The 24,520-nt window shown below is 34.5% G+C and overlaps 1 protein-coding gene across 4 annotated transcripts in view; it reads right to left on the reverse strand.

The window, feature by feature from the left end:
• Positions 1-3,390: 3,390 nt before the first annotated feature.
• pcdh7b (protocadherin 7b) overlaps positions 3,391-24,520 on the reverse strand; it is a 470,178-nt gene continuing 449,048 nt past the window's right edge. For 3 of the 4 annotated variants that reach the window (XM_051928251.1, XM_051928250.1, XM_028801994.2), the window contains exon 3: positions 3,391-5,013. In XM_051928251.1, the coding sequence (XP_051784211.1) occupies positions 4,634-5,013 (380 nt within the window). In that variant the 3' untranslated portion in view covers positions 3,391-4,633. The remainder of the gene's footprint in view (positions 5,014-24,520) is intronic. The other variant, XM_028801998.2, reaches the window with a different exon arrangement.

Raw genomic sequence — 24,520 nt, forward strand, 5'->3', positions numbered from 1 at the left:
GTTTTACTTTTTTTTAATTAAATGTCTCATCCAGATATCTCTTGACAGCATACACCCAGTTTCACAGCATATAAAAAACAATCAAATGAAAGCTTTTTTTATCCTCAGTTATCTGCCATGTAAAACTTTTCCCAGAAAGAAATCACTGTTCCAACAGGATGAGTTACTTCTGTGTTTAACACCTTTTTCTTAAAATCTTATGGATGCCCTACTTACATGTATGCTGTATTCTTGCTAGCAGATTCATTCTCTGCCATTTCTTCACAATTGGTTTAATTTATTGTACCAACAATATGATACAAAACATGCCCCCCTTAATGATAAGACATCTAAATTTATTGAAGACGGATGGCACAGTGTTGTGCATTCTTCCCAATTCTTTTTAAGGTCTGACGTGTGCAGCAACACTGTCTGTAGCAAAGTAAAAACTGCATTCTTTAGACTTGTCTTTAATAATCTTTTTAGGCTGGACAGGAAACTGCAAGCTCACTGTTCATATGTCTCATATTTTACTCCTAGCTTTCTCAGAAAGCGCAAATAAAATGATTGCACTCAGGTACGCTGTGCAATTTTGTTAATTATATTTACTGTCTTAATCTGTCGGCAGATGATCAGACAATTAATGTACAGCCCATAACTAGTAGAAAATACAATCAGAGGAACATTTCAGAATAAGTACATCAGAGTTGATTTTTACGCTTTACACTCCACATTCTTCACAGACGGCCTTATGCTGGAGTGAAATGGGGGCGTGATGAATCTCTTGTTCTCGTCTTAAATACACATATCCACCAATTTTCTGAAGACTTTCATATTGATCTGTTTCTAGGCAGATACCACTTTTGAATGCAATTATGAGACCTTTAAAGCTTCACATTTTCCACAACTTGAAGTATACAAAGTAATCTTTCAAAGTAAATTAATCAAATTAGCTGTCATAACTTCCACTTGTTACTTTCCTTTCAATTATTCTGATTATTTTAAGTATGCCTCTGCTTTTAAATTAAACTTTTAAAGAGCAATGGTTTATTTTAAGGCATTGAAAATGTACTCTTTGATGACCCCTTTCTTTTATCATACAAGAATTTTTATATATAATTGAAAACATTTATGTAAAAAAAATACAAATTTTATATATTCTCTTGCACATAACCCATTTTTCTCAGAAAGTGTTTATTACTCATAATTGTAATTACCACCTTACAGGATTTCAAATTGTGTTCTGTAAATGCCTTTCATTATAAACCATTTCCAGTTCCGGTCTGACTGCAATTAGTGCTAATGTAAAAGTGTTGCCAATCTTTGATAAAATGGCTTCCTAGAGAACTGAAGCAAATCGTGTTTCAAGATGGTATATATATTAGTTCAAGGGCTTCCTCTGATGGTGCATGCAAAAGAAGGAGTGTGTCAGTTATACTAAAGCAAAGTGTGTCATGAATCTGTAAACCCATTTAACTAAAGCTCCATTGTGTTGTATTCTTCCAGAGGCAAAAAATAGCATTTGGATTATTAGCCACCCCCCCAAAAAAAAACCAACACTGCCTAAGACAGCATGTCATAACTTTCCTGTTAATAACAGAAGCCACATGAAAATGGATCATGGTGTTTAAAATTCCTGAGGTAATCCTTCAGCCAGCATTCCTTTAGAACCGTTTATTAGCTCCCATCCCACTTTTCTAAGCTATGATAAATAATTGAAGAAAATCACATATCTGACCAGTCAAAAGTCTTTTTGCACATTTATGCAGTGTCTCCATAATATGATCTGTGTTGGACTGTTACACCGTAATTTCAATCAAATCCGAACACTTTTTTGGAAACTGATGATTATTGTGAATAATATCTAATAATAACCAAAAATGAACATTTATTTAAAAGATGAAATTAATTGCATAAGTTTTATAAATAATTAATAAAAAGTCCATTCAGATTTGAAAAATTCCTGGTTTAGCCTAATTTGCAGCATATCCCTCAGTGTTTCTGTAATGGAAAAGAAGTTTGACTGATCTTTTATCTGAGTGACTAAACACCAGTTTATGGCAAACCTCTTTCCCTAAATGACTTAGTATTAGTGTAATGTAGTTAAATACAGACCCAAACAAAATATGAAACATTACCCCTAAGTTGTCCAGTTCCCAACCAACATTAAATCATACCAGTAGGTATAAAAAGGCACAATTGCATATTTTGCATTCACTCTATTTTACATAAGCACTCTAAATATACAAAGTGGCACCAGAATAAGCATACAAGTAAATTAAAAAATAAAAAAAAATAAAAATAAAAAACAAAAGAAAGTTATGCCATGCCAGTTCAAAATTGCAACTTAATTGTAATGTACGGAGAAAGCCAGACAGTCAACATCTTTTCGTGACAAAGTTATCATTAATGATCACTTCAGGTTAGAGGAACGGTGTCACATATTTAAACAGTTCTGGATTTCCTAAAACATGTTCACTCGCTTTGACAGCAATAGAGATAAGGAAATATTCATCCTCTTTTTAAACTGGTACCCTATAACAGACTATCTGACAAATGTTCGTTGAAAAATATAACAAATAAAAGCAAGCAACAGGATGGACATCATGTTTTCATATAAAGAAAAATATCTTGATCCTTTTCTTAGAAATGTTTTCTTTTGCAGTAAGTGAAGTAAATTCCCTTTAAACGTGCAATAAAAATACATATCTATGTATACAGTTCGTAAGCAATTAGAAGCACTTTCTTAACAACAAGTACTTAACAGATAACAGAATGCTGTTCTGCTGTAAACAGCTTTGGAACACAGGATTATTTAGAGGTGGGATTTTTTTTTATTCTGTCCATGTTTTGATGTACAGTAGAGTCACATAAAATCTTGAGTTCTTATTTATTCTGAGACTTTTTTTTTTTTTGAACTCGCTAGAGGAGCTTGTGCCCATTTACAATATCAATTTCAAACTGAAAAGACAGTAGGTACTAATGTAACAGAGTTTAATGGACTGGAACAGAGCAAGGGGCACAAAATGTTGGCATTAAAAACTGAAATCAAAATGCAAGAAGTCTGGATTTTACTGATCAAGAAAACTGCACTTAATGCATTACTGTATACTTACATGTTTGCATGTATTTAAAGCAATAAACTACCAAAAAAGCTATTTTTTTCCTCTAAATGTTACCGGAGAAACATTAAGTTATACCTTCATGCCAGTTTATTTCCATAACTTTGGTTTTTTTATGGTGTTTCCTTTACTAGGTTTGAAATTATGTATATAAAGCATTATGTTCCCTGCCCCTTTCTCTTTTGCTGCAACACAATAGGAGGATTTTGATCATCCCCTTTCGATGAAATGTACAGTATTACATTCCTTTTGTAGTGGAGTAGCCCAGAGCTCTGATGTTATTGTACTGTTTTATTTTTCTTTTTTCCTTAGTTTTTTTTTTTTTTTTGCTTTTTTCACTGTTGCCTAGATAAAATGGTAATGCAGGGCTTAAGCCAGCCATTCTGTTTGTGTATTCCCAGCACATATGCACTTCTACATGCTTATAGGATGAAAATTCCAAGTCTGTAAACTTCATCCCAGCTCATACAGTATATATGAACAAAACATTTGAAAGTACAATGGATTTCCTCTGTGAATCTTGTGAATGTGCTCACAAAGAGTGTTCACATTGCAGTTGTGTTCATCCATCTTCTAGATTAATCTTCATGCAGCTATTAAAAAACAGTATATTCTTTATCATCTTACCTTGATGAGACTGATGAGGCATTTTCTTTTATTTATGTCATAAATGTTAAAAAAAAAAAAGTTCCCATAGGGAGTCCAATTAGAATCATGTCAGCCGTTTATGCCTGAAGAGTCAACTGATATGTACATGATCTCCTTGTTTTAATTAGTGAAAACTAGCAAATATTGATTGGAATTGGCTCATAAGCTTGCATTTTTTTGCATATGATCCAGTTCCCTTCCAAAGTTCATATATATAAATACACGGTGTGTGTGTAGAGACAGTGTTGAAGGCAATGCTTCTTTAATGGCCTACAGTTTAAAGGCTTCATAAGAAAGACCAGTGCCATGGTCTCATTACAAATGACAAAATTATCAAGGAGCAATTTGTTTTCAAATACTATGCTTTGGGCAGTTACATTAAAGCTGTGTTTTTTGTAGATGTCTTATAAAATGTAAAACTGTATTAATGAACATGTTGGTATGTATGCATTTTTTCTTCTTTGCCAATCATTCTTGTTTACTTTTGATTCTCATCAATAGGGGTTACGGTCCTGCCACCGACATCCAACTAGCTAACATTGGGGGGAAAAAGAAAGAAAAAAAAAAAAAAACCTTGTTGGCTCACACTTTTGTAAAATCTGCACTCTGTATTAATCGATCATTTCGACAGACTGATAGTCAGTCTTTAGTTTACAATAAGCTCTGTCATGGACATTAGGCATGCAGTCATGAAATGAATTCTACTTTGTACAAAATAATCAGCCGGTACATATTTGAAAGCCTGGCTTTTCAGCAGAAAATTCCAAATTTTGAGCCTTGTCTCATCAGTAGCTCCCTCTCTCTGCTAATGTTTGAACTTATTCTACATGGTTAGTCATGTTTATCCATTTCTAAAATTTCAGCATTATGACATATTTTGCATCTTACAGATAAACTTCTCTTCTGGTTAGAGTGCTGACTGGGGATGGTTTGTAGTCTCCTGTTTGTGTAAGGGGGATGTCTTCAGGGTTCGAATCCTCATTTTTGCCAAAGCTAGCTGCACTGAAGGTCTCATAAGATGACGCCATCTTTTTATTTAGGAGGTTTCTGTTGCGATCGCCCATCAGAGGAGGGTCTCCATTGGCAAGTTTTTCCTGGCTGCCTTGTTCAGTTGTAGGCATAAAAGTGGAGAGCTTTGGCGGATTCTTCTGTCGCCTTTCAGGGGATGTTCGCACAGGCATCCAGCAGGAGTCAGAGTGACCGTACTCATCACATTCCCTCGTACATTTTCCTGTCATGGCGACGTCTGGCAGTGGCCTTGAATCTGCGGGGAAAATAAAAAGAAAAAAATGCCTGTGTTGAGTGATACAGCAAAGCTCAATGCAATTTCAGGCTGATAAAACTTTAAATATTGCTTCAGAAAGGTATCATAGCCATCTTAAAAAATATTCAATGCCATTTAAAACATACAGCATTTTCCCCTAATATAAGTAAAAATATTCAAATACTAAATTCAAAATTGTTTAAAAGGCTTGCAGCAAATAAGAAAAGAATATTTACAGTTCAAATCGTATGTGATGCTTGAATGAGCAACACATTTTTATAAAAGGGGAATACCTAACTTGAAGCTATATAGTATTTTTTAATAATATGAAGAATGCTGCTGTAAATAAAATCACAAATTAAAAAGACCACTTTCTAGTTGCGCATATTACATTTTCTGGGGCAATAACACTGTTGTCAAAATCACGTATTTTCCCATGTGAACTGTGTACCCCGTGGTCATGTGCCTAACACCTGTGTACTCAGATACAATTGCCATTGCTGTAACAGATTCAAACGCTGATGAAAATTCAGGGCACTGTGCACTATGCATGCTATAATTTTCATCGTCATAATCTGAAGACATATCAGCAAAAGGACTCCTTTATTCCACAATAATCTCTGACTCTTACACTGTTTTCATAGCATAACAGAGAATGTAAATGTTTTCTTATTAGCTTATGCTGTGAGAATACACAAATGCAGTCCTAAAAATTCTCCAGCTGTTTTGACGGATACTTTTTTGCCATCTGGTTGGTTGAAAAGCAAACTTTGCAATGAGATATGAGTATGTGCATGCATGCATGTGAATTGGGATCCTTTACCAAATATATAAATTCAGCTACAGGAATGAATTTAGCAACAGCCCTCTTTTTTGTTTTGCTGAAACTTAAACATGGCAGTCTTTTTGTCTACGATTCGAAGTGATTAATTCAAGTTTCATCTTCCGGATGATATGAGACAAAAAGCTTTCACTCTCAGCCTTGCAACAGGAGAAAAATATTGGGTGAAGTGTGAGTGAAAATGTTTATCATAGAAAATTGCTGACAATCCTTGTATGCATTCAAAATGCACTTGCATCAGTATGAATTACCTAAAACAATGAACAATCAGACTTTGTTACCATTAAGTCATAATTCCTTGTAACCAATTTGATTCTCACATTCATTTTCACCTTTTTTTCAGGTTGGCCATAGGAAGTCTGCAGATATACTATTGGTGCCACTCACTGGCCACACTCATAGAAACACTTTTAACATTGAACTGAATGAAGAAATCCAGTGTAAATGGGAAGAACTTAAAATACTCCACACAGAAGTCACTATGGTTATTACTTGAAGTGGAGTCTACTACATTCTATGAATTACAGAGCTCCTCTCAAACATAGAGTATTTCTTTACTAAAAAATAATCAATATGTCTTAATTATTTTCCTTTGTCATACATGTGCGCTTAGGGGACAGTTTATGGGCTCAAATAAGTTCCCGCCACTGCCCTCTAACTATTTCTCCTGTTTTCCTGCAGACCAGACAATGAATCCTCATCCTAAAGCCACATCTGGTCCTCAGAAGACAGCCAACATCACTTCCTCTTCCAGTACTCAAGACCCCAGAATACCATTCTCCCATTACACCATTTCCCATCTACCAAATGTGTATGGAAGCCATTTTTGTTTTTTCCTCAGTTCTGTTTTGAGCACATGTCTGTAAAGACCAAACTAAACCAATCTTTTGTTTTTCAAGTTTACAGGGAGGATCCTCAAACATTTCACTTTGTTGTTTGTATTCTTTTACACCATCTATCTGATAATAATGATCAAGTTAGCCATCAGATTTCAAAACTTACTTGCAAATTGAGATTATTCCATTATATGCATTTTCATTTTCAAGTGAGGTTCAGGTTCAATGTATTTTTAGGCACTACTTCTTTTCCTTCTTTCTGTCTACTTGATGACAAGCACAGTGGTGAACAGAATGTGAAATTAGCTATTCATATGTCCTTTCTTATCTCATCTTTGTACTCATTGCTAATTAGCAGGTTGGAGTACTCTTATATTTTCTGCATCCACTATATCCATCTAAGAATGGCAACCATTGCAGGTCACATTCACTGACACACCCACATTCACTCATATCATGCAATTAGAATTGACAGTTAATAAAATGAACATGTGTAAAAAGAATGGAGGCTGACACTATGGGAAACCATGCAAATGGTTTGTTCATAAAGTCAAATAAGTTCTTATCTCTGTGGCTGTTTAGATGTCATGATGACAAGTTAGAGGGCAGGTTGTTTTGTTACAACAACTTAGTCCCTACTGAACAATCAGTTTGTGTTTATCTTCTGCAAGACATGTTTTGGTTACTAATTTGAAAATCCATATCCTATGCATGTGGCATATGGTCGTGTGCCCCTTATGGAAAAAGTGAGCCTTATTGCTATAAGGGATTCTAAATTATGTGTTATTAATATAAATTAAGTGACTGCATGTTAAATACACCAAGATACAGATAGGATGAATGTGTAAAGCTAGCTGACCTGTAGATCTGTGGTTAAAACTAATGAGATTACTCTTTACAGTATATGCTGCTGAAATTCATGATGACAAAACTGTTACATACTTGATCTAATAGTTTATATATGGCATCTGTGAAGGGGTGCGCTATATTAGGAAGCATGTGAAAAGTCAGTTCTTGAAGGTGAAAAAAAAAACAAAAAACGGGGCAAGCTTAAGGATCTGAGTGACTTTGACAAGAGCCAAATTGTAATGGCTAGACAACTACTTCAGAGCATCTACAAATATTGCAGGTCTTGTGGGGTGTTCCTGGTATGTTATGGTTAGTACGCACCAAAAGAATGGACAACTGATGAACTAGTAACAGGGTCATGGGCGCCATGAAGATTAAAGGCTATCTGTCTGGTCTGATCCCACAGAAGAGCAGAAATTGCTGAAAAATGTAATGCTGGCCATGAGAGAAAGGTGTCAGAACACACAGTGCATTGCAGCTTGCTAAATATGGGGCTGCATGTTCACCGCTGAACACATGTACAATGGGCATGTGAATGTCAGAATTGGACCATGGAGCAGTGGAAGAAAGAGGCCTGGTCTAATGAATCACGTTTTCTTTTAGATCATGTGGGTGAGCCGGGTGTGCATATGTCCTTTATCAGGGGAAGAGATGGCAACAGGATGCACTATAAGAAGAAGGCAAGCCAGTGGAGGCAGTGTGATGTTCTAGGCAACGATCCGCTGGGAAATCTTGTGTCCTTGCATTCATGTGGTTTTACTTTGGCATGCATCACCTACCTAAAGATTGGTCCAGGCCACTTCCTGGCAACGATATTCCCTGATGGCAGTGGTCACTTTCAACAGGACAATGTGCCCTGCCACACTACAAGAGTCATTCAGGAATGGTTTGAGGAACATGCCAATAAGTTCAAGTTGTTGACTTGCCCTCCAAATTCCCCGTATCTCAGTCCAATTGAGCATCTGTGGAATGTGCTGGAAAAACAAGTCCAATCCATAGAGGCTTAAACGATCTGCTGCTAACATCTCAGTACCAGATACCAGAGGACACCTTCAGAGGTCTAGTGAAGTTCATGCCTTGATGGGTCAGAGCGATTTTAGTGGCATGCAGGGTACCTACACAATATTAGGCAAGTGGTTTTAATGGATGGGACTGATTAGTAGTAAGCCATATGGCAGTAATGGTTAAATTCAAATCTAGAACCTGAATGTGACTTTTTGAAAATGTAAAGTTTTAATTTATGTTATAATTTTTCAGAATACATGCAAGATCCATACAGCTTGGTTTTCTATTGAATATTAAGTTATAAAGAAAAAAAGATTTCATAATGTGTTATGTTATTAATTATAAAGTTAATTTAACAACACCTTTTCTAGCTTGTGTTGCTTAGTGTTCTTATATATCATGCCACAGCTGTATGTCTGTAGTCAGTGTTGCTTATGAATAATCTTAAATCTGTTGCAAATTGCACATTATGCAGTTTTCTCATGAAACCATTGTTCCACCTTAAAATGAAGTAATGCACAAGCCCTTAACATGCTTCTGCATCCTAAACATCTGCCTGTGTTTTCTTCCCTAAGATCTCCTCAGTTAATTCAGTACAATCTAATTTTTAAAATTGACATCCATCACAGAATTGCAACAAAGTGTGGACCCTGAGGGAGCTAACAAGAAAGGGCAGAACCAAGCAGTTTTCAGTCTGGAATCCTGGCACCACCCAGTGGTTAATAGTTGGATCATCACCAAAAAAAAAAATACAATAATAAAAATAAAATTTTTCTTAATGGACAAGAGGTAGTGCTGCACTAAGGAAAAAAGTTCTCTGCCGTACTAAATATCTAAGAAAAAATCTCTGTTATATTAATGTATTCTGAACAGCATTCTTTAAAATTATTTTTTAATTCTTACATGCTTTGTCAACTTGCTTTTGCAGAACAGAACAGTGTTTTAAAAAAATGCATAAAGCCATGTGAAAGGCATGAAAAGTCACAACACTGTGGCAATTGGGTACTGAAAAATTTGCATTCATTTTGCCACTCTTGGGTTCTAAAAATTGCAAAAGACAAGGTTGCTTAACAATGATGATCTAGTGTGTGTCACTACTGCTATTATGGGGATATAAACAGATTCCTTTATGAAATTATGGAAATAATGAATATATAACTACTGCATTGCCTTAAAAGATTTTAGTAATCCCTAAAAACCCATATATAATTTATTTTTCTTACAATATCATAAAAAAACTAGCTCCTCTACTCCATCAGCTGCCATCACCTAATCAGAAACTACGATTCTGTACGCCTATGTCATGGTTTCTTTAAACCTGCACTCTATATTTTTTCCCAAGAAATACACATTTATAAAAACTTGTTCTTGGCCATCAAGGTCAATTTTTATTTATTCACATTCAGAAGATCTCTTTCATTGAAAACATCACCCTTCAAAAATGATGCACTTTTTTTTGACCCCCCATGTCTTCTGCTGCTTGTTAGTGCACTAAGCTCAGAATAGTGTTCTTGGTGTATTGAGAGAATACCCTTAGGTTACAGAGAATTGTAATGCTCTATTGCTATTTTCAGTCACTTTATTTCAGGTTCCTTGAGCTTCATTTTACGTGTAACCTCGAGATAAATATGTCATGCTGTCTATACATTTCTGGGAAGAAAATGATACATTGTGAAAAAATGTATATTTCCAATCAGTATATAAAGCATATATGAAAACATTATTTTAATCCTTGGCAAAATTTTGAACATTACTATGAATTCAGTAAAAGTCCATCTGTCCATTCATTTTCTGTCCCTGCCTTATCCAGTGCAGGCTCATAAAGGATAGCATTGAGCCCAAGAGATGCTGAAGAAAATCTGCGGAACCCAAATTAAAAAAAAAAAAATCCCACCAAGACAAAAGGCAAACAGACAAACTACACAATCAATGGATCAGAGGATGGCTGTAAAAAGAGGTACTGTACATACTTTGTTGATCCCTAGAGAACATTACAGTGCTCTCATTACCAAAACGTAAAATCTACACAGAAAACTCTCATCATAAAACATTAAGAAAGAATAATTCATGCCCATAATCAAATTAAAATAGCAAAAACAAATACTCCAGATGTTACATGTTTGACTAATGGCAGCGGGGAAGAAACACTTCCATTAGGGGTCCCTGGAGCAACATGGCAAAATCAGTCATATCCTGAAGGTCCTCCACAAGTGGAAAACGGAGACATGCATAAGGGTTGTAAGGCATTGATAAAGATAATCAGGCACTTAGCTCATATCCTTCTCTCTGCTAGTGCCTCCAGAGAGTGTATGTGAATTTAGGTGTGCTGGCTTCTTTTGTTCACCACTGCGTAAAGGAGCAATAGTACAAACCACAGGTAGAACAGAAATATTCCATCTATTCTAAAGCATCTGAAACTCCTCTGACAAATAGTCTACTCTGTTCTTTTCTGTGTTCAGCCCAATAAACATTTATGTTCAGATGCACTGTGGGTATATATCTGAACCACATCAACATTTATACCCTGACCGAAGAATGGAGTCAACTTAGCCTTGCTCTTCCTGAAAAGAAAAAAAAAGTAGAGCTAACCACAGTGTTACTGTGCCACCCATTTAATTAAAAATGTTACCAAGTACAACTTACTGTGTGACATGTGAGAACGCAGAAAAAACATTATTAACTGTAATGATTATACTGTAAGTATCCATCTATCCATCCATTATCCAACCTGCTATATCCTAAGTACAGGGTTGCGGGGGTTGGCTGGAGCCAATCCCAGCCAACACAGTGCGCAAGGCAGGAGCCAGCCCATCACAGATGATTATAAGTATTTAACTCACAAAATACCAATGACTGTATTTTGTATTAATCATGCTGCAGAGAACTATATCATTTTATACTTCTATATGATTTGATCTGCATTTAGGTAGGAAAGGAATTATGTTTATGCACAGAATATGAGACTGATTTAATTCTTCTATGTGAAAATGCTAAGCTCTTGATATTAACAGAACACCCTGTGATATTATGAATCAATGTGATCATTTTCTTCACTCGTGCTTAAAAATATAAGAAAATTGTCAATTATGATTTAATAAATAAGGATTATTAATCTATTCAAACAAATATAATCTAATGAAGATATTAAAATTATAAGAATGTAATCTCTTTATAACTAATGCAATGAACTTTAAGAAAACTGCTTAAAATGGGTTTGTGTGGGTACTGAGAAGGTTACAGTCTTTAGATAATGTAGGCACCTGGTACTGCTTTGTTTTTTGTTTAGTCTCACAATTTTCAACTCACCAAGAATAAATAATAAAGAAATTGCTTTTAATTTTAAATTGGTGTTTATCTCGTCGTTTCCCGACTTCAGTGCTCACACATGCAAACGATTATTACATTAAGTGGTATATTTGTGCATAAATTAGTTGAAAACAAAATATTTTTAAAATCCGCATTTTCTTAAACCCACTTAACTGAAGGCTGCAGGAGTCCACATCTTACCTCGGCAGCACTAGGATGAGTCACCAATTCATTTTAAAACCCAGTCACACAAACTCTGGACCAGGTTCAGATATGACAGTTAACTAGACATGTAGGACTTTAGGATGTGAAAGGAAATGGGAGTATTAACAGAAAACCTTTTCAGACATGAGGAACACATGTAGACTCCACACAGATAGTGCCTAATGTGATCACAAGACACTGAAAATGGAATACAGTGTCACCACCATGCTGTTGTTTCAATATCCACGTGAAGGCCTGTATTTGATCTTTGTTTAGCTCTGTGTCTGTGTGGAGTTTGCATGTTTTCCCTGTTTTCACACTTTGGTTTAATTTTTGCTTAACTCCTAGTACTGGTGGATATTGTTGGCTTTGATTTTTTGTTTAAGCAGTTTCTACCTTGTTTTCCGTGCGTTTTAAAACCAGTACCAGTTCTATATTTAGTGATTAGTATAATCTACACTTCTATTTGAACTGAGAATTGCTCACAGTGCTCTGTGCCTGCACTCAGTGAAGAACTATAAGAAAAATAAGTTGTCTTGCATTGTATTGTGTCTTTGATGGGGTGGCATTCTGTCCCAAGCCGAATTTTTCTTTGTGCCGTCTGGATCTGAAACTCTAATGAAGTTACACTTTTTTTTCAAATTGTGGCTATAACTGGCCAACAATAATTATTCACATATTTGTTAAATACTTATTTGTACTTGCTCCCCTGACATTTAAACTGGAATTGTATATATGGATGGATGTTTCTTCATTCTTTTCAGGAAACAATTATTTTTATCTTCAATTAAGCAGCATCAAGACTGGAAAGCTAAACATTTATAAGATTTAATAGGGTACTGTTCAAACAATTCCTACAGGATAACATTTACAGTCTCTTATGCTATCATCAAGATTAACATAACGCCTGCAGAATTAACATTATGCCATATTCTAATTATTTCACAACTTTTTCCCTCGGTTTTAAAATGAAATTATATTCTCCAGTTTGGCACAACTAAATTAATAATGTAAACAGCTTAAGTGTAGAATGACACTTCATATCCTTCAGAAGTAGCCAGCTTATGCTGGCTTTATTTTAAATCAGCCTCTTCCCTTGTCCTTTACTCTGAACACAGTAACTTTTAAGGACTTTAAAAATTCACCCTTAGCTTAAACACCCACAGTGACTTTATCTATGATGAATAACAGAAATACTGACATTTGTCAGCCCATCAATTCTTAAATCACTGTAGCCTGGGAATTCTACATAGTATGGAAAAAATAAAACCTTTCCTGCTCATTAAACTAAGCCCAGATTCAACCCTTCTCCCTGAAGATATCAAGCTGAAACAATAATGTATTATGGATCCAAAAATACTATCTTAGAAGTACTGAAATTGCTTTATAAGCACGGAAAATCTATAAACTTCACAAAACATAATGCGAGCACAAAACAAAATTATATTCACTCTTGCAATAACCTATGACAGTTTAATAAGGAATCTACCAAAATCACATTTTATATTTTTAGATTGCCTTCCAGAACACTATGTCAAAAACACCCATTTGCAGGGGGTTTGTTTGTAGTATGCTAAAGTAGTTAAAATGATCATATTTGCCTAAATTTGGATGACTCTTCATTTTCATAAATTAACTGTAAATGATGATAATAAACCTAATAAAATATTCTTCCTAATCACATCATTTAACTATCTTACAGAATAGTCTGGCCTAGCACACCACATTTACAATATAAAATTAACCAAAACAGATATAATACACTACAATCATCCAGGAAAAATAAAAAAAAACACAGACTGAGTAAGTTGCAAACAAATGACTTATTCTGTAGCATAACCTTTTAAACTGGTGTTTGCTATAAAGAAACAAAATCATACTGCTATGTACAAGAATAAATCAAAAAGTAAAGGCAATTTGAAATGGTAACTGCAAGGGATAGAAGCTGAAGAAATACAACACATTTACAGTGGCTTATTGGTAGTTCGAACATGCACAGTGCAGCGCTCTGCCGTTAGTTTAGTTGAAACCAAGGTCAAATAAACATGGATGCTCCGCTGCAGGATTGCACCATTGTTGAACAGCATGGCATTGTGAGATTTCTTTGTGCAGAGGGAGTGAAATCTGCCGAAATTCACCAAAGGGTATTGGCTCAGTATGGAAGTGAAAACAGCATGACTCAACAAAAAGTTTACGAATGTGTAGAAAGGTTTAAAACAGAAAGAACAAGTATAACTGATAAAGCACGATCTAATTGATCATCAACATCGCGCATACAAGCCCACACGGAAATGGCGAATGCTTTTATCAGAGAATAACAACAGATTATATTGTCCGCTGTTGCTGGACATTTGAATGTCAGCTATGGATCTGCACGTACCTTAGTGCATGATGACTTGGGGTACCATAACATTTGTGCAAGACTGGCACCCAAACATGCCTAGTGACACGGATAAGCAACAGTCTTGTTGCTCAACTACAACACATGTCCCTTTGCAGCTCACATTCCCCTTACAGCTTTAATCTAGCACCATGCGAACATTACATTTTGGTACACTTAAATAGGGTCTACGGTGTTGCAGGTGCACCTCTGATGAAGAGGTTAAGGAACCTGTGCAGACTTGGATTCGGGAGCAGTCAAAAAGCTTCATCTCCCAAGTAAGGAAGAAGTTAGTGGAACGATACAACAAGTGCATCACCCTACAGGGAGAATTTGTGGAGAAGTGATATAGCTGTTATGTTTATCTGCTCACAGTTACCGGTATTAAAGGGAAAGTTCCCTTTACTTTTTGAGTCCCCCTTGTAAATGTTAGGTAAGCTGTCTAGCCAAGCAGCCAATGTTTGGATCCTAGAAGGCACATTTTGTGTTTAATTTAATTCCATTAAATATGTATTGGCCTCATCCAGGACTAGTTTGTGTCTTGCTCCCAATGCTAACCTGGCTTATTCAGGTCCACTAGGGAAACACAGTGGAAGAAGTGAATGTAATACGGTACATGAATAGGTAAACATTCTGTTGTCAGTCGTTTTACTGAAGCAAGTTACATACTTCTTTAAATTAACCTATCAATAAATCTTTTTGATAGAAGGTTACATCCATCATTATGTAATTGAATCAATCTTTTTTGTAGCCCTATCACAAGATTCTATTATGCTACAAAAAACTTTCACAAGATACTTTTATATACAGACTTGAAATGGATATCTAACTAAGACATACTTAAATTAAAACCAGTGTGTCATGCTGGGTTCTTTACAAGTTCACAAAATTTTGAAAGAATGTTGATTTTTCCTAACCAACTTTCAGTCCTTTCCTCTAAAATTATACTTTCATCCAAATTTCCTTTTGCTATGTATTCTTAATAACTATGGCCTTAAAATATATTTTCGTAGCTCAGTATCAACGACTGTCTCAAATTAAGTTAACCCTAGAATAAGCCTCCATCTTATATCAAACTTATTTATTCCAATTCAGTGTTACATGCGACTCCTAGCAGCATTCAGCGAAATTCTGGTACCAGCCCTGCATAGACATGGAATAAATTTGTCCTCAGAAATATGTGTGCAAGTAATTAGTTGTTTAAAATGCCTGGTGTTTTAATGTAGTTATGCTCTATGATTTTAAGCTCTGGATATTTGTTCTTGTATATAGTATCTATCTATCTATCTATCTATCTATCTATCTATCTATCTATCTATCTATCTATCTATCTATCTATCTATCTATCTATCTATCTATCTATCTATCTATCTATCTATCTATCTATCTATCATTTAAACTGCTTAATCTAGTGTAGTACCGAAGCGGAGCCCAGCAGGGTGTAGCACAATGCATGACCATTCTGACAGGACTGTATATTTATCTCTGTAAATGTAGTTGTTTGCTTCTATATACTGTCCTACCATTCTCTAGATATGACTTTTGAATTTTCTTTTTTCTGCAAATGAAAGAATTAGCCTCATTGATGAGAGAAAATACATAACCGCAACACACCTTCTGCCCTGCCTCTTGCCTTCCCGCTTAGTGACAGCATGTACTCTGCCATCTCCAGAGGGTAGTTTTACTGGTCTTGTCATCTGATACACGCAGAATGTTCACTTTAACAGGCAATCTGTCATTGAGTCAACACTAGTTGGTGTTTCTAATGTTTCTAATATCTGATTTCTTTTGATTTTGACCTTTGCTTTTTCATTCAACTTCACTTCTGGATTTTTTTCTTTGTCCCAGATATTTGGACCATTCTGCATTTTTGCTAGTTTTAACTATGCTTTCACCTTTCTAATAGAGTATTGCACTGTAATAGCCAGATTATTCTTTTTTTTTGTGACCTTTTCACCCACATTAACATCAGGCCTTTACATTTAAGGTGCTATATAAATAAAAATATTATTATTATTACTACTACTACTCCAGCATGGCCATATGAAGAGAACAGTTGAGTGTCCAGTGAAGGGTGGGTGAAGGTCTAATGCAGGTTGATAACATGAGCACACTATGGCTGTACTTATATCATACTTACTGTATATATCCAACAGAAAATAATCAAAATCTTTTTATCAGTAGTAAAGCCACTGAATCAAAGATTTTATGACCTCAAATCTAACACACAATTTTCATGACATTTTTAATGTAAACATTTTTGCTGAAATAATTATTACAATTTGCAATCAATGATACTTTACATGTTATAAAAGATAAATATTTTAACTTAGTAATGCTTTGCCCAATTGGATTTCATCATAGACCAGAGCATATCCAATTGCCATTTTTGATTGTTTCTTTTGCTGATATTTAATTACTGCATTTGGTGATTGCAACTGGATATAGGAAATCCGATTAAAGTTTTGCTTACTTTATGAGTAACAGTGTAAATATGAAAATGAAAAAAAAAAGTTTTCTTTACAATTATCTGTATCATCAATTCACATTGCAACACCACATTTTGCTTATTTTTATATGAGACAGTTAAATAATTACAATTTGTAAGCAAACATGCAAAAACAAAATAATTAGGATAGATTTTACTAACATATTCTAAATTGGGGAGTTGGCCAACAAAATTTAAAATAAATAAAGATGGACAAAAATTAAATCATCTAATTAACTATATGTGTATATAAATATATAAAACTGTAGATTTATACACACACACTTGAATATAAGTATAATAATAATAATAAAAAAAAGAGAGAGAGAGTTTCCACTAACTAAAATTAAGATGAACATATAAGAGGACTCTGATGGCACAGACATGCACTGTGGGGTAGAGCAGAGCAAATGCACATGGCAGTAGACAATATCGCCAATTCACAATATAGTATAACAGATGTGTTTTATGTGTAAATCCTGGAGTGTATAACCCAAATGAATGTGACACAAGTGAACAATGTCTACTTGGTGTGGTGCACAACACATGCATTTTGACCGCATACAATCCTCTTACTCAAAACGATTCTCAATGTGTAATACTTTTTACAATAACAACCTAAGTTGGCTCCACAGTGATTTTTATCATTAACCCAATCTAGTTTCAAGATAGAGTAAATTAAATTTGCTTGGGTAGTGCTATTAGCATCAACAAGTTCAGTTCAAGATGATGAAGTGAGTCAGTACTGGTAACTGAGTCGGCAACTTTTTGTAGTGCCACAGCTACAATCCCATAAATTCTCTGTTGGGTTTAATTTCTTCTCTCTTTGGTAACCCAAACATAAATGATCAGTTTACTTTCCATGTATAAGATATTAAAGTTTTCTTATTTCCATTTTGTCTGTTTTATAATATATTTGGTTCCTTAAGTACATGTTTTTAATTGTTACATTCAAAATTTATTGAAATATCTGTATCTGTATACAAGAATACCATTGACTAGAGTCTTGAAGGAATGAAAATTAATAAAACTGCACAAAAAATATTCTGCAGGTAACTATCATGATATTTAATAGATTGTTTAAAGAGTGTGAATAAAAGTATGCAGTCTATTCACTCCAGGCCTAAGATTAAACCACTGCAGTCCTGGGTGTGACAGATATGGTTAACTACATGCAGGTCATCATAACCATAAGAGATCTTACATTAGAAAAAATGTGAAATGGCATAGTAAAATTGAAGCATGTTTGAAATGTATTCTGTTAGAAATACATTGTCTTCGCGTTTATAAATATGCTTTATACTATTGTTTAGAAAAAAGCTAAATAAATCTAAGAAGGGTTCACTTCTACAGTGTTCTTCACCTCAAATTGTAAGTTAAGGACTAGGAATATTTTGGGATTTAGAAATAAAAAACTTTTAACATTTTTTGGCTTATTGGATATAGTAGCATTAGTAGGATTATTTACACTACATTGGATAAGAAACAATGCCCTCACACTAAATGCTACAGACTTTAAAAAAAGCATTCATATATTCTGGCCTGCATTCACCTTTTGGAAATCTAACAGCTTTGAATGTAAGCTATTGTGCATTTACTGCAGGGCTGTGATATTTAAGAGACACTTGTACAAGCACAACAAACCAAACTCAATTGGATAAAATGTATGTGCTTCAACCTAAAAACGGTAAAGGAAAATGTTTTAACTGCCTAAAAAAACAGATTGTCAGCTTTCCAATGACATACGCAGTAATTTGCTGCGCAAGTTGTGGGGTTTTCAAAAAGCAAACATCACATTATAGCAAACCTACAAATGACCTTACTCTGTAAACAGCTCGACTGTTCTAGCAAATGGTGAATGCAATACCTAAACCCACTTATCCAAAGCAGGGTTGTGGAGAACTGTACAGATAACATAAATAATGAGAATTTCACACAGCTACTTTCAAAGTTGGCTTAAATGGCATATGAACAGGATTGTTTCTCGCACCCTTTAGAGCTAACAGAAGTAGAAACTCATCTCAGCAGATTTGCTAACATCATGCAAACCACCCATCCATCTTCCAAACTAACCTGGCCCTTGCAGGGTCACAGGGCAGCTGAAACCTATCCCAGTAATCAAAGGGTGCAACCAAGCAACAGCACATGGACTGGGTGCCACTCCATCGCAGGGCAGGCATCACCCACTTTAGGGTCAGTTTAGCAACACCAATTCATCTAACTTGCATGTCTTTGGACTGTGAGCGGAAGCAAGAGCACCAGGAGGAAACCCATGTGGACAAGGAGAAGAACATGCAAACTCTATATAGAGAACACCCAGTGCTGGTCTCCTTACAAGGCAGCAGCTATACCACTGTGGCAGTATGCTGCACACGTTTACGTATTATTCTCTTCTTCCCTTTAGTGACAAGTTACATTTCAAATAAATAATGGTTTAACCTGAACTCAACAACATAACTGTGTAACTATTTACACTGCAATACGTTCCATCATGTAGCAGAAGTCAAAACTGATTATAATTAAATAACTTTGGGATGTGCGTTGATGAATTTCGTGTGAAACCTCGCTGTTTGGAAAAACAAAATGCAATAGACAGCCTGATGACCGTTGTTTACTCTGCCAAGTTTAAAACATCGATTTTATCCATTTTGATGGAGTTTCAGTTTAAAAATCGTTAGAAAATAAAAATAAAAAAAAGAGACAAATTAAAAATCACTAGAAAGGCAATGAAGGACTAGAACTTTGAGTGCGTCGCCCCTAACGAGTATCTGATTAACACCCTGGCTATAATTAAATCCTTCAGCCACTGTCCACACACTAAGCTGAGCGGACTTGACTTGGAACTATTCCGAAATTAGAGAAATGAAACACCAAATTGAACAAGCACAACAACATATTTATATTACAAGTGATTGTTACATCAATCTAATGTTTAATAATGTTTTCTAATGTTATTTTATATACTGTTTAATGAACATAATTCAGGAACTCAGTTCACTCTGACAAGGTGCAGATTGATTAAAAAATGCTGACTTATTCATTCATTGTAAGCAGCCTATATTGTGACATGTTCCTATTTACTATTCTTCCACCAATAAAAATCTGTATACAGTGTATAAAATATGCTTTGAATGTCACTATTACCAAGTATTCAAAACTGCATTAAACTTTAATAGTGTTGCCTGTTTCGAGAAAACTAATTGAAGCCTGGGGACCATGTAGGCTTTCCTCTTTTATTTTTATTTTTATAAAGCAGAGTAGGCCTAGTTTATAAATGAACTCACTGAGCATTCAAGTTCCCAAAGTCGTCTCTGTCTTAGACATCATAACCCAATTTCTGTTCTCATTAATATTTACAGTTATGGTTATTTGGAGTTTATTTAATTATTTGCATGGACAAAATAAATAGACAAGTAGACCATTCCTTCAAAACAGAATGAGAACATGTTTATTGTACATGAATAAAATGTTTCATCCCTAAATATGAAGCTCACCATTCCTGTTAAAGATGCATTTATTACACATACATACATTTGTTAACCGTGTGCTTTTTTTTTTAAATGAGAAACATAATGCATATTTCTTTGTCAATTATTCATATTAATTAATGGGCTACACCTCCTCTATCACATCTTTTTCGATACACAACAGAAAACTTCAGTTTTTATTTTGGAGCCTTGGTATCATTTACCTACACTGTTCTGGGTACCATATGAATCACTAAAATATTCCTTCTCAATTTTTATTTTAGTGTCCAATGGCATAAGTTATTAAGAACCATTAGTAGTGGAAAAACTAAATTATATGTCATGCCTGGAAATTAAAAACATCATTATTATGTGTGTATATTTAATATTTGTTTGGTATTTGGTACACGGCATTAATCCCTGAAGGAATTTATTTTGAATGCAGATATATACAGCTCATGTACTGTATCCATACATCTTCATTTTATATATCACCTATCATTTAATGTAGTTGTTATCAGCCTTTAGATTGGAAAATAACTTCCCAAAACACTTTATTCTATAACTGCAACAAGGTCACACTGCTTGATAAATGTGTAATATACATAAAATAAACAAGCATGAGATGCACATATTTATAACTTAAAAGCTCCTCCATTTAGTTTTATATTTTTCAAGTTTCAGTGTACATGTCTGTGCTAGATGTAAACAACAATATGCTGACATAGTGTAAGAGCGTAAATCAACTTCAGAATACTTTAACATGTCTGATTGTCCCAGCAACCTTTCTGTACACCTGAGGCTAAAAGTAGCTGAACAGCAATAGAACAGATCTCAGGAAGCATTTATTGCCCAAGGCTGGGAATGCTGTCATTTTGCATAGGGCTTCACTGAGCACTGCACAAGATAATGTGTGCTATTTCCAAGCAGTCCTTTTGAATAAAATCAACGATGCATTCAGGTTTGGGGGACATCTTGACTTTCTTAATAAAATCTAGAATGCAAACAAAAAAGTCAGTACTTTACTGCTTTCGTTCTTTTAAAATTCTTTTTTACACTACCATTGGAACAGATAAAAGAAAACGAGCCCTTTACGTGCTGAAAGCATGAAGAGATGCATATAAAAGACTTGTCAACAGCACTTTCACTAAAAGGTCATGCAAACAAAATCATGACAAGATAAATAGATAATTTTCCTTTTCTCTAGCAGTTCTAAAATATTTACCTCTGCTGAGGATTTTGTTTGACATGATTGGCCATTTATAAATTTCTAAATATGAGATGTTTACATCTGAAATGACTTCCTGCTCAAACTTGATGCTGACACACAGCACAGCATTAGGGATTTTAGGGGACCAAACATCTGCTTGTTCTTGAATGAAAAAGCATTTGTAAATGTATCTGAAACACTTGTCATGAAGTCACGGCAGAACACAAATACACAAGGAATATTTGGAAGGAGAAAATGCTAATCATTTTATAAGGGTTTACTCATTTAGAGAAAGCTATTTCTAGGACACTTTCAACCCACAGGCAACACTTTGCTTCGTCTGTTTTTTCTTTTTTTAAATTAAGGGGAAAAGAATCTCACTGCTAATTATTAACGAGATTAAAACACGACATACTTTTAAACTACTGGCTAGGTCTGCATAAAGATATTGCCAACTTTGATGAAATAAAAATGTGTAAAAAATGGATTAACATTTCAGGAAGCTACACTGAATAAAATCTGACTGGTCTAAATGAGACTTGAAATCATTGCTAAGGCATATTTAGAAAGAGAGGGCAAGCAGGGGCATATATCAGGATCTTTATATGATACACAAAAAAAAATAGTGTATGTGGAAAAGTTGTCTTGAGATGTTTATAATGCAAAAAAAAAATAGAGTAATAATAATGTTTGTTATTTAATCCAATTTCCAAAATTATTTGGAAATTCAAATTAATCGCTTCACTCTTAATGACGTTTTAGGATTATAGTTTTACTATATATTAGCTTACTTTTTGTATGTAGGAAACATCAAAGCAATACAATTTTATGATATAACAGAAAGCACGAATCTGAAATGAATGAGTCTAAAAGTAAGTGGCATGAGCTTGTTATAATTTAGTAACACTATACCCAATAGAAAGTACTGATTGAACTACAGAGGTTTTTTCTTTAATCTAGCTGGTTAGTTATGTGTCTGGTGCATTATTCAGTGGCAAACATGAGGGCCAGGGTTTGATTCAATGTGGAAGTCAGTCCTGAATTGGTAAGAGTGGTGACTTTGATCTTAGTTTTTGTGGTGTCAAAAGTTAGCGTTCTTGGCTACATATGATGAATTCAATTATATTATAACAGCATTCAAGGTTCTAACCTATTGTGCTACAGTCATGGCAACATGCTTAAAATTTAGAATGACCAGGCTACTGAATTTCTTTTTTAACTCATTTAGTCAGATTGGTGGTCCACAGAGGAGCTGTGATTGTGCCTTGGCAGACTGGATGTTCGAATTTGCAGTAAAATTATAATAATTTTTTACCTGTTTTGTATTCAAGTTGTGACCTTAATATAACTTTGACATTTCTGTTACTACTTTTTAACTTGGCTACTACTTTATTTGAACAAGGAAAATTTCCTCCATGTTTATTTCTTACATTAAAAATCTAAGTCCTTGCAAAATACATAAATGACCTTTTCTTCTATTTTTGTAACTAATCTAATTTTATTTTTTGGTAACACATTGCATACATTTTGGAATTATTTTGCTAAAAGGTATGTAATTTGATTTGCTTAAAATTAATGCAGAATCAGATTATTTGAAACATATTTGCTTCTGCATTGCAAGACAGATAGACTAGCCTTTCATGAATTCTTTCTCTGCCATGGTCAAATACTTTTGCTGGGCACAAGCAATGGACTAAATTGACAATGTAGAGATAAGAAAAAAATGTATGTCCAACTACAATAAAATTTCATAACACTGACCATTTGTTTAGTAATTATTCTGGTATCTTGATCAATTGTTTGATTATGGGTGGAAAACCTGCAGTTAAAAATGTAGACAGGTCCGTTTCTGTCACTGAACAATGGCTCTCCAGTACAAGTTTGGTACATTTTATCATTCCAGGAGACTAGTTCATTGATAATTGGTCCGACAACCTGCATCAGAATTTTTGTGCTCCCCATTTACAAAGTGACTTGTTAATGGTGACCTCACACTCATACAAAAAAATCAGTAATCTAATGTACTTCAAAACTAGAGTGTCCACCTTAAAGGAAAGTCAAGCAATTTAAATTGTATCTGTTGACAATGTAGCATTCTACATATTGTAATATGAATTCTAATTTCCTGTCTGTCCACAATATTTCTAATTTTCTTATTGTGAACTACCTTGCAAAGCAAATATGCTGCATATTTAAATCAAAAACCCTCACACACAAGCCTTCAGAATTCAAGGCCACCATCAATGAAGCTTGTACCTGCAGTGATTGATTTGTAAATATATTGCATACTTTAAGTGTAATATATCTTCCAGAATGCTTGAATCAAATACACTTCAATTGTCTTATATGTAATTACAAACAGGCTTGTTTTACACAGACCATTAACAAATTTGAACCATGCACCTGCCATTGGAAATCCTACAGTATAGTGATTCAAACTTATTAGGAATAATACACTTATTCTTTTAATGTTAATTAAAACTCTTCACTGTTTTGGTTTAAATAATTTTGGAAGCAATGATATTACTAAAAACAGTCTATGCACAAATTAATTATATTGTTCTTTTCTAGATAAGACAACACATGAATACAAATGCATTACTTATGTAACATATTCTACAGTTTACACTTTAGAATTAACTTTGCATTTATTATTATTAAGGCTTACGGTAAAATTTAACATTCAGCTTTAGTTAACTTACTAGTATTTACTTCCTTCTGTATCTACTTTTTTGCAAAAATTTATATGTGAATCATGTAAGAATAACTACAACACTTGTATACAGATGTTCATATGAAAATGTTTTACAACTATGTTACTTCTACCTATTCGTGCATAACAAAACTTCTATTACTGACCACGTAAAAGTTCAGAGTTCCACACTTCCAAAGCAGCATGACATTTTTAATCAGTGAATTTG

The sequence above is a fragment of the Erpetoichthys calabaricus genome, chromosome 5, assembly GCF_900747795.2.
Source record: "Erpetoichthys calabaricus chromosome 5, fErpCal1.3, whole genome shotgun sequence".
Taxonomy (NCBI): Eukaryota; Metazoa; Chordata; class Cladistia; order Polypteriformes; family Polypteridae; genus Erpetoichthys; species Erpetoichthys calabaricus.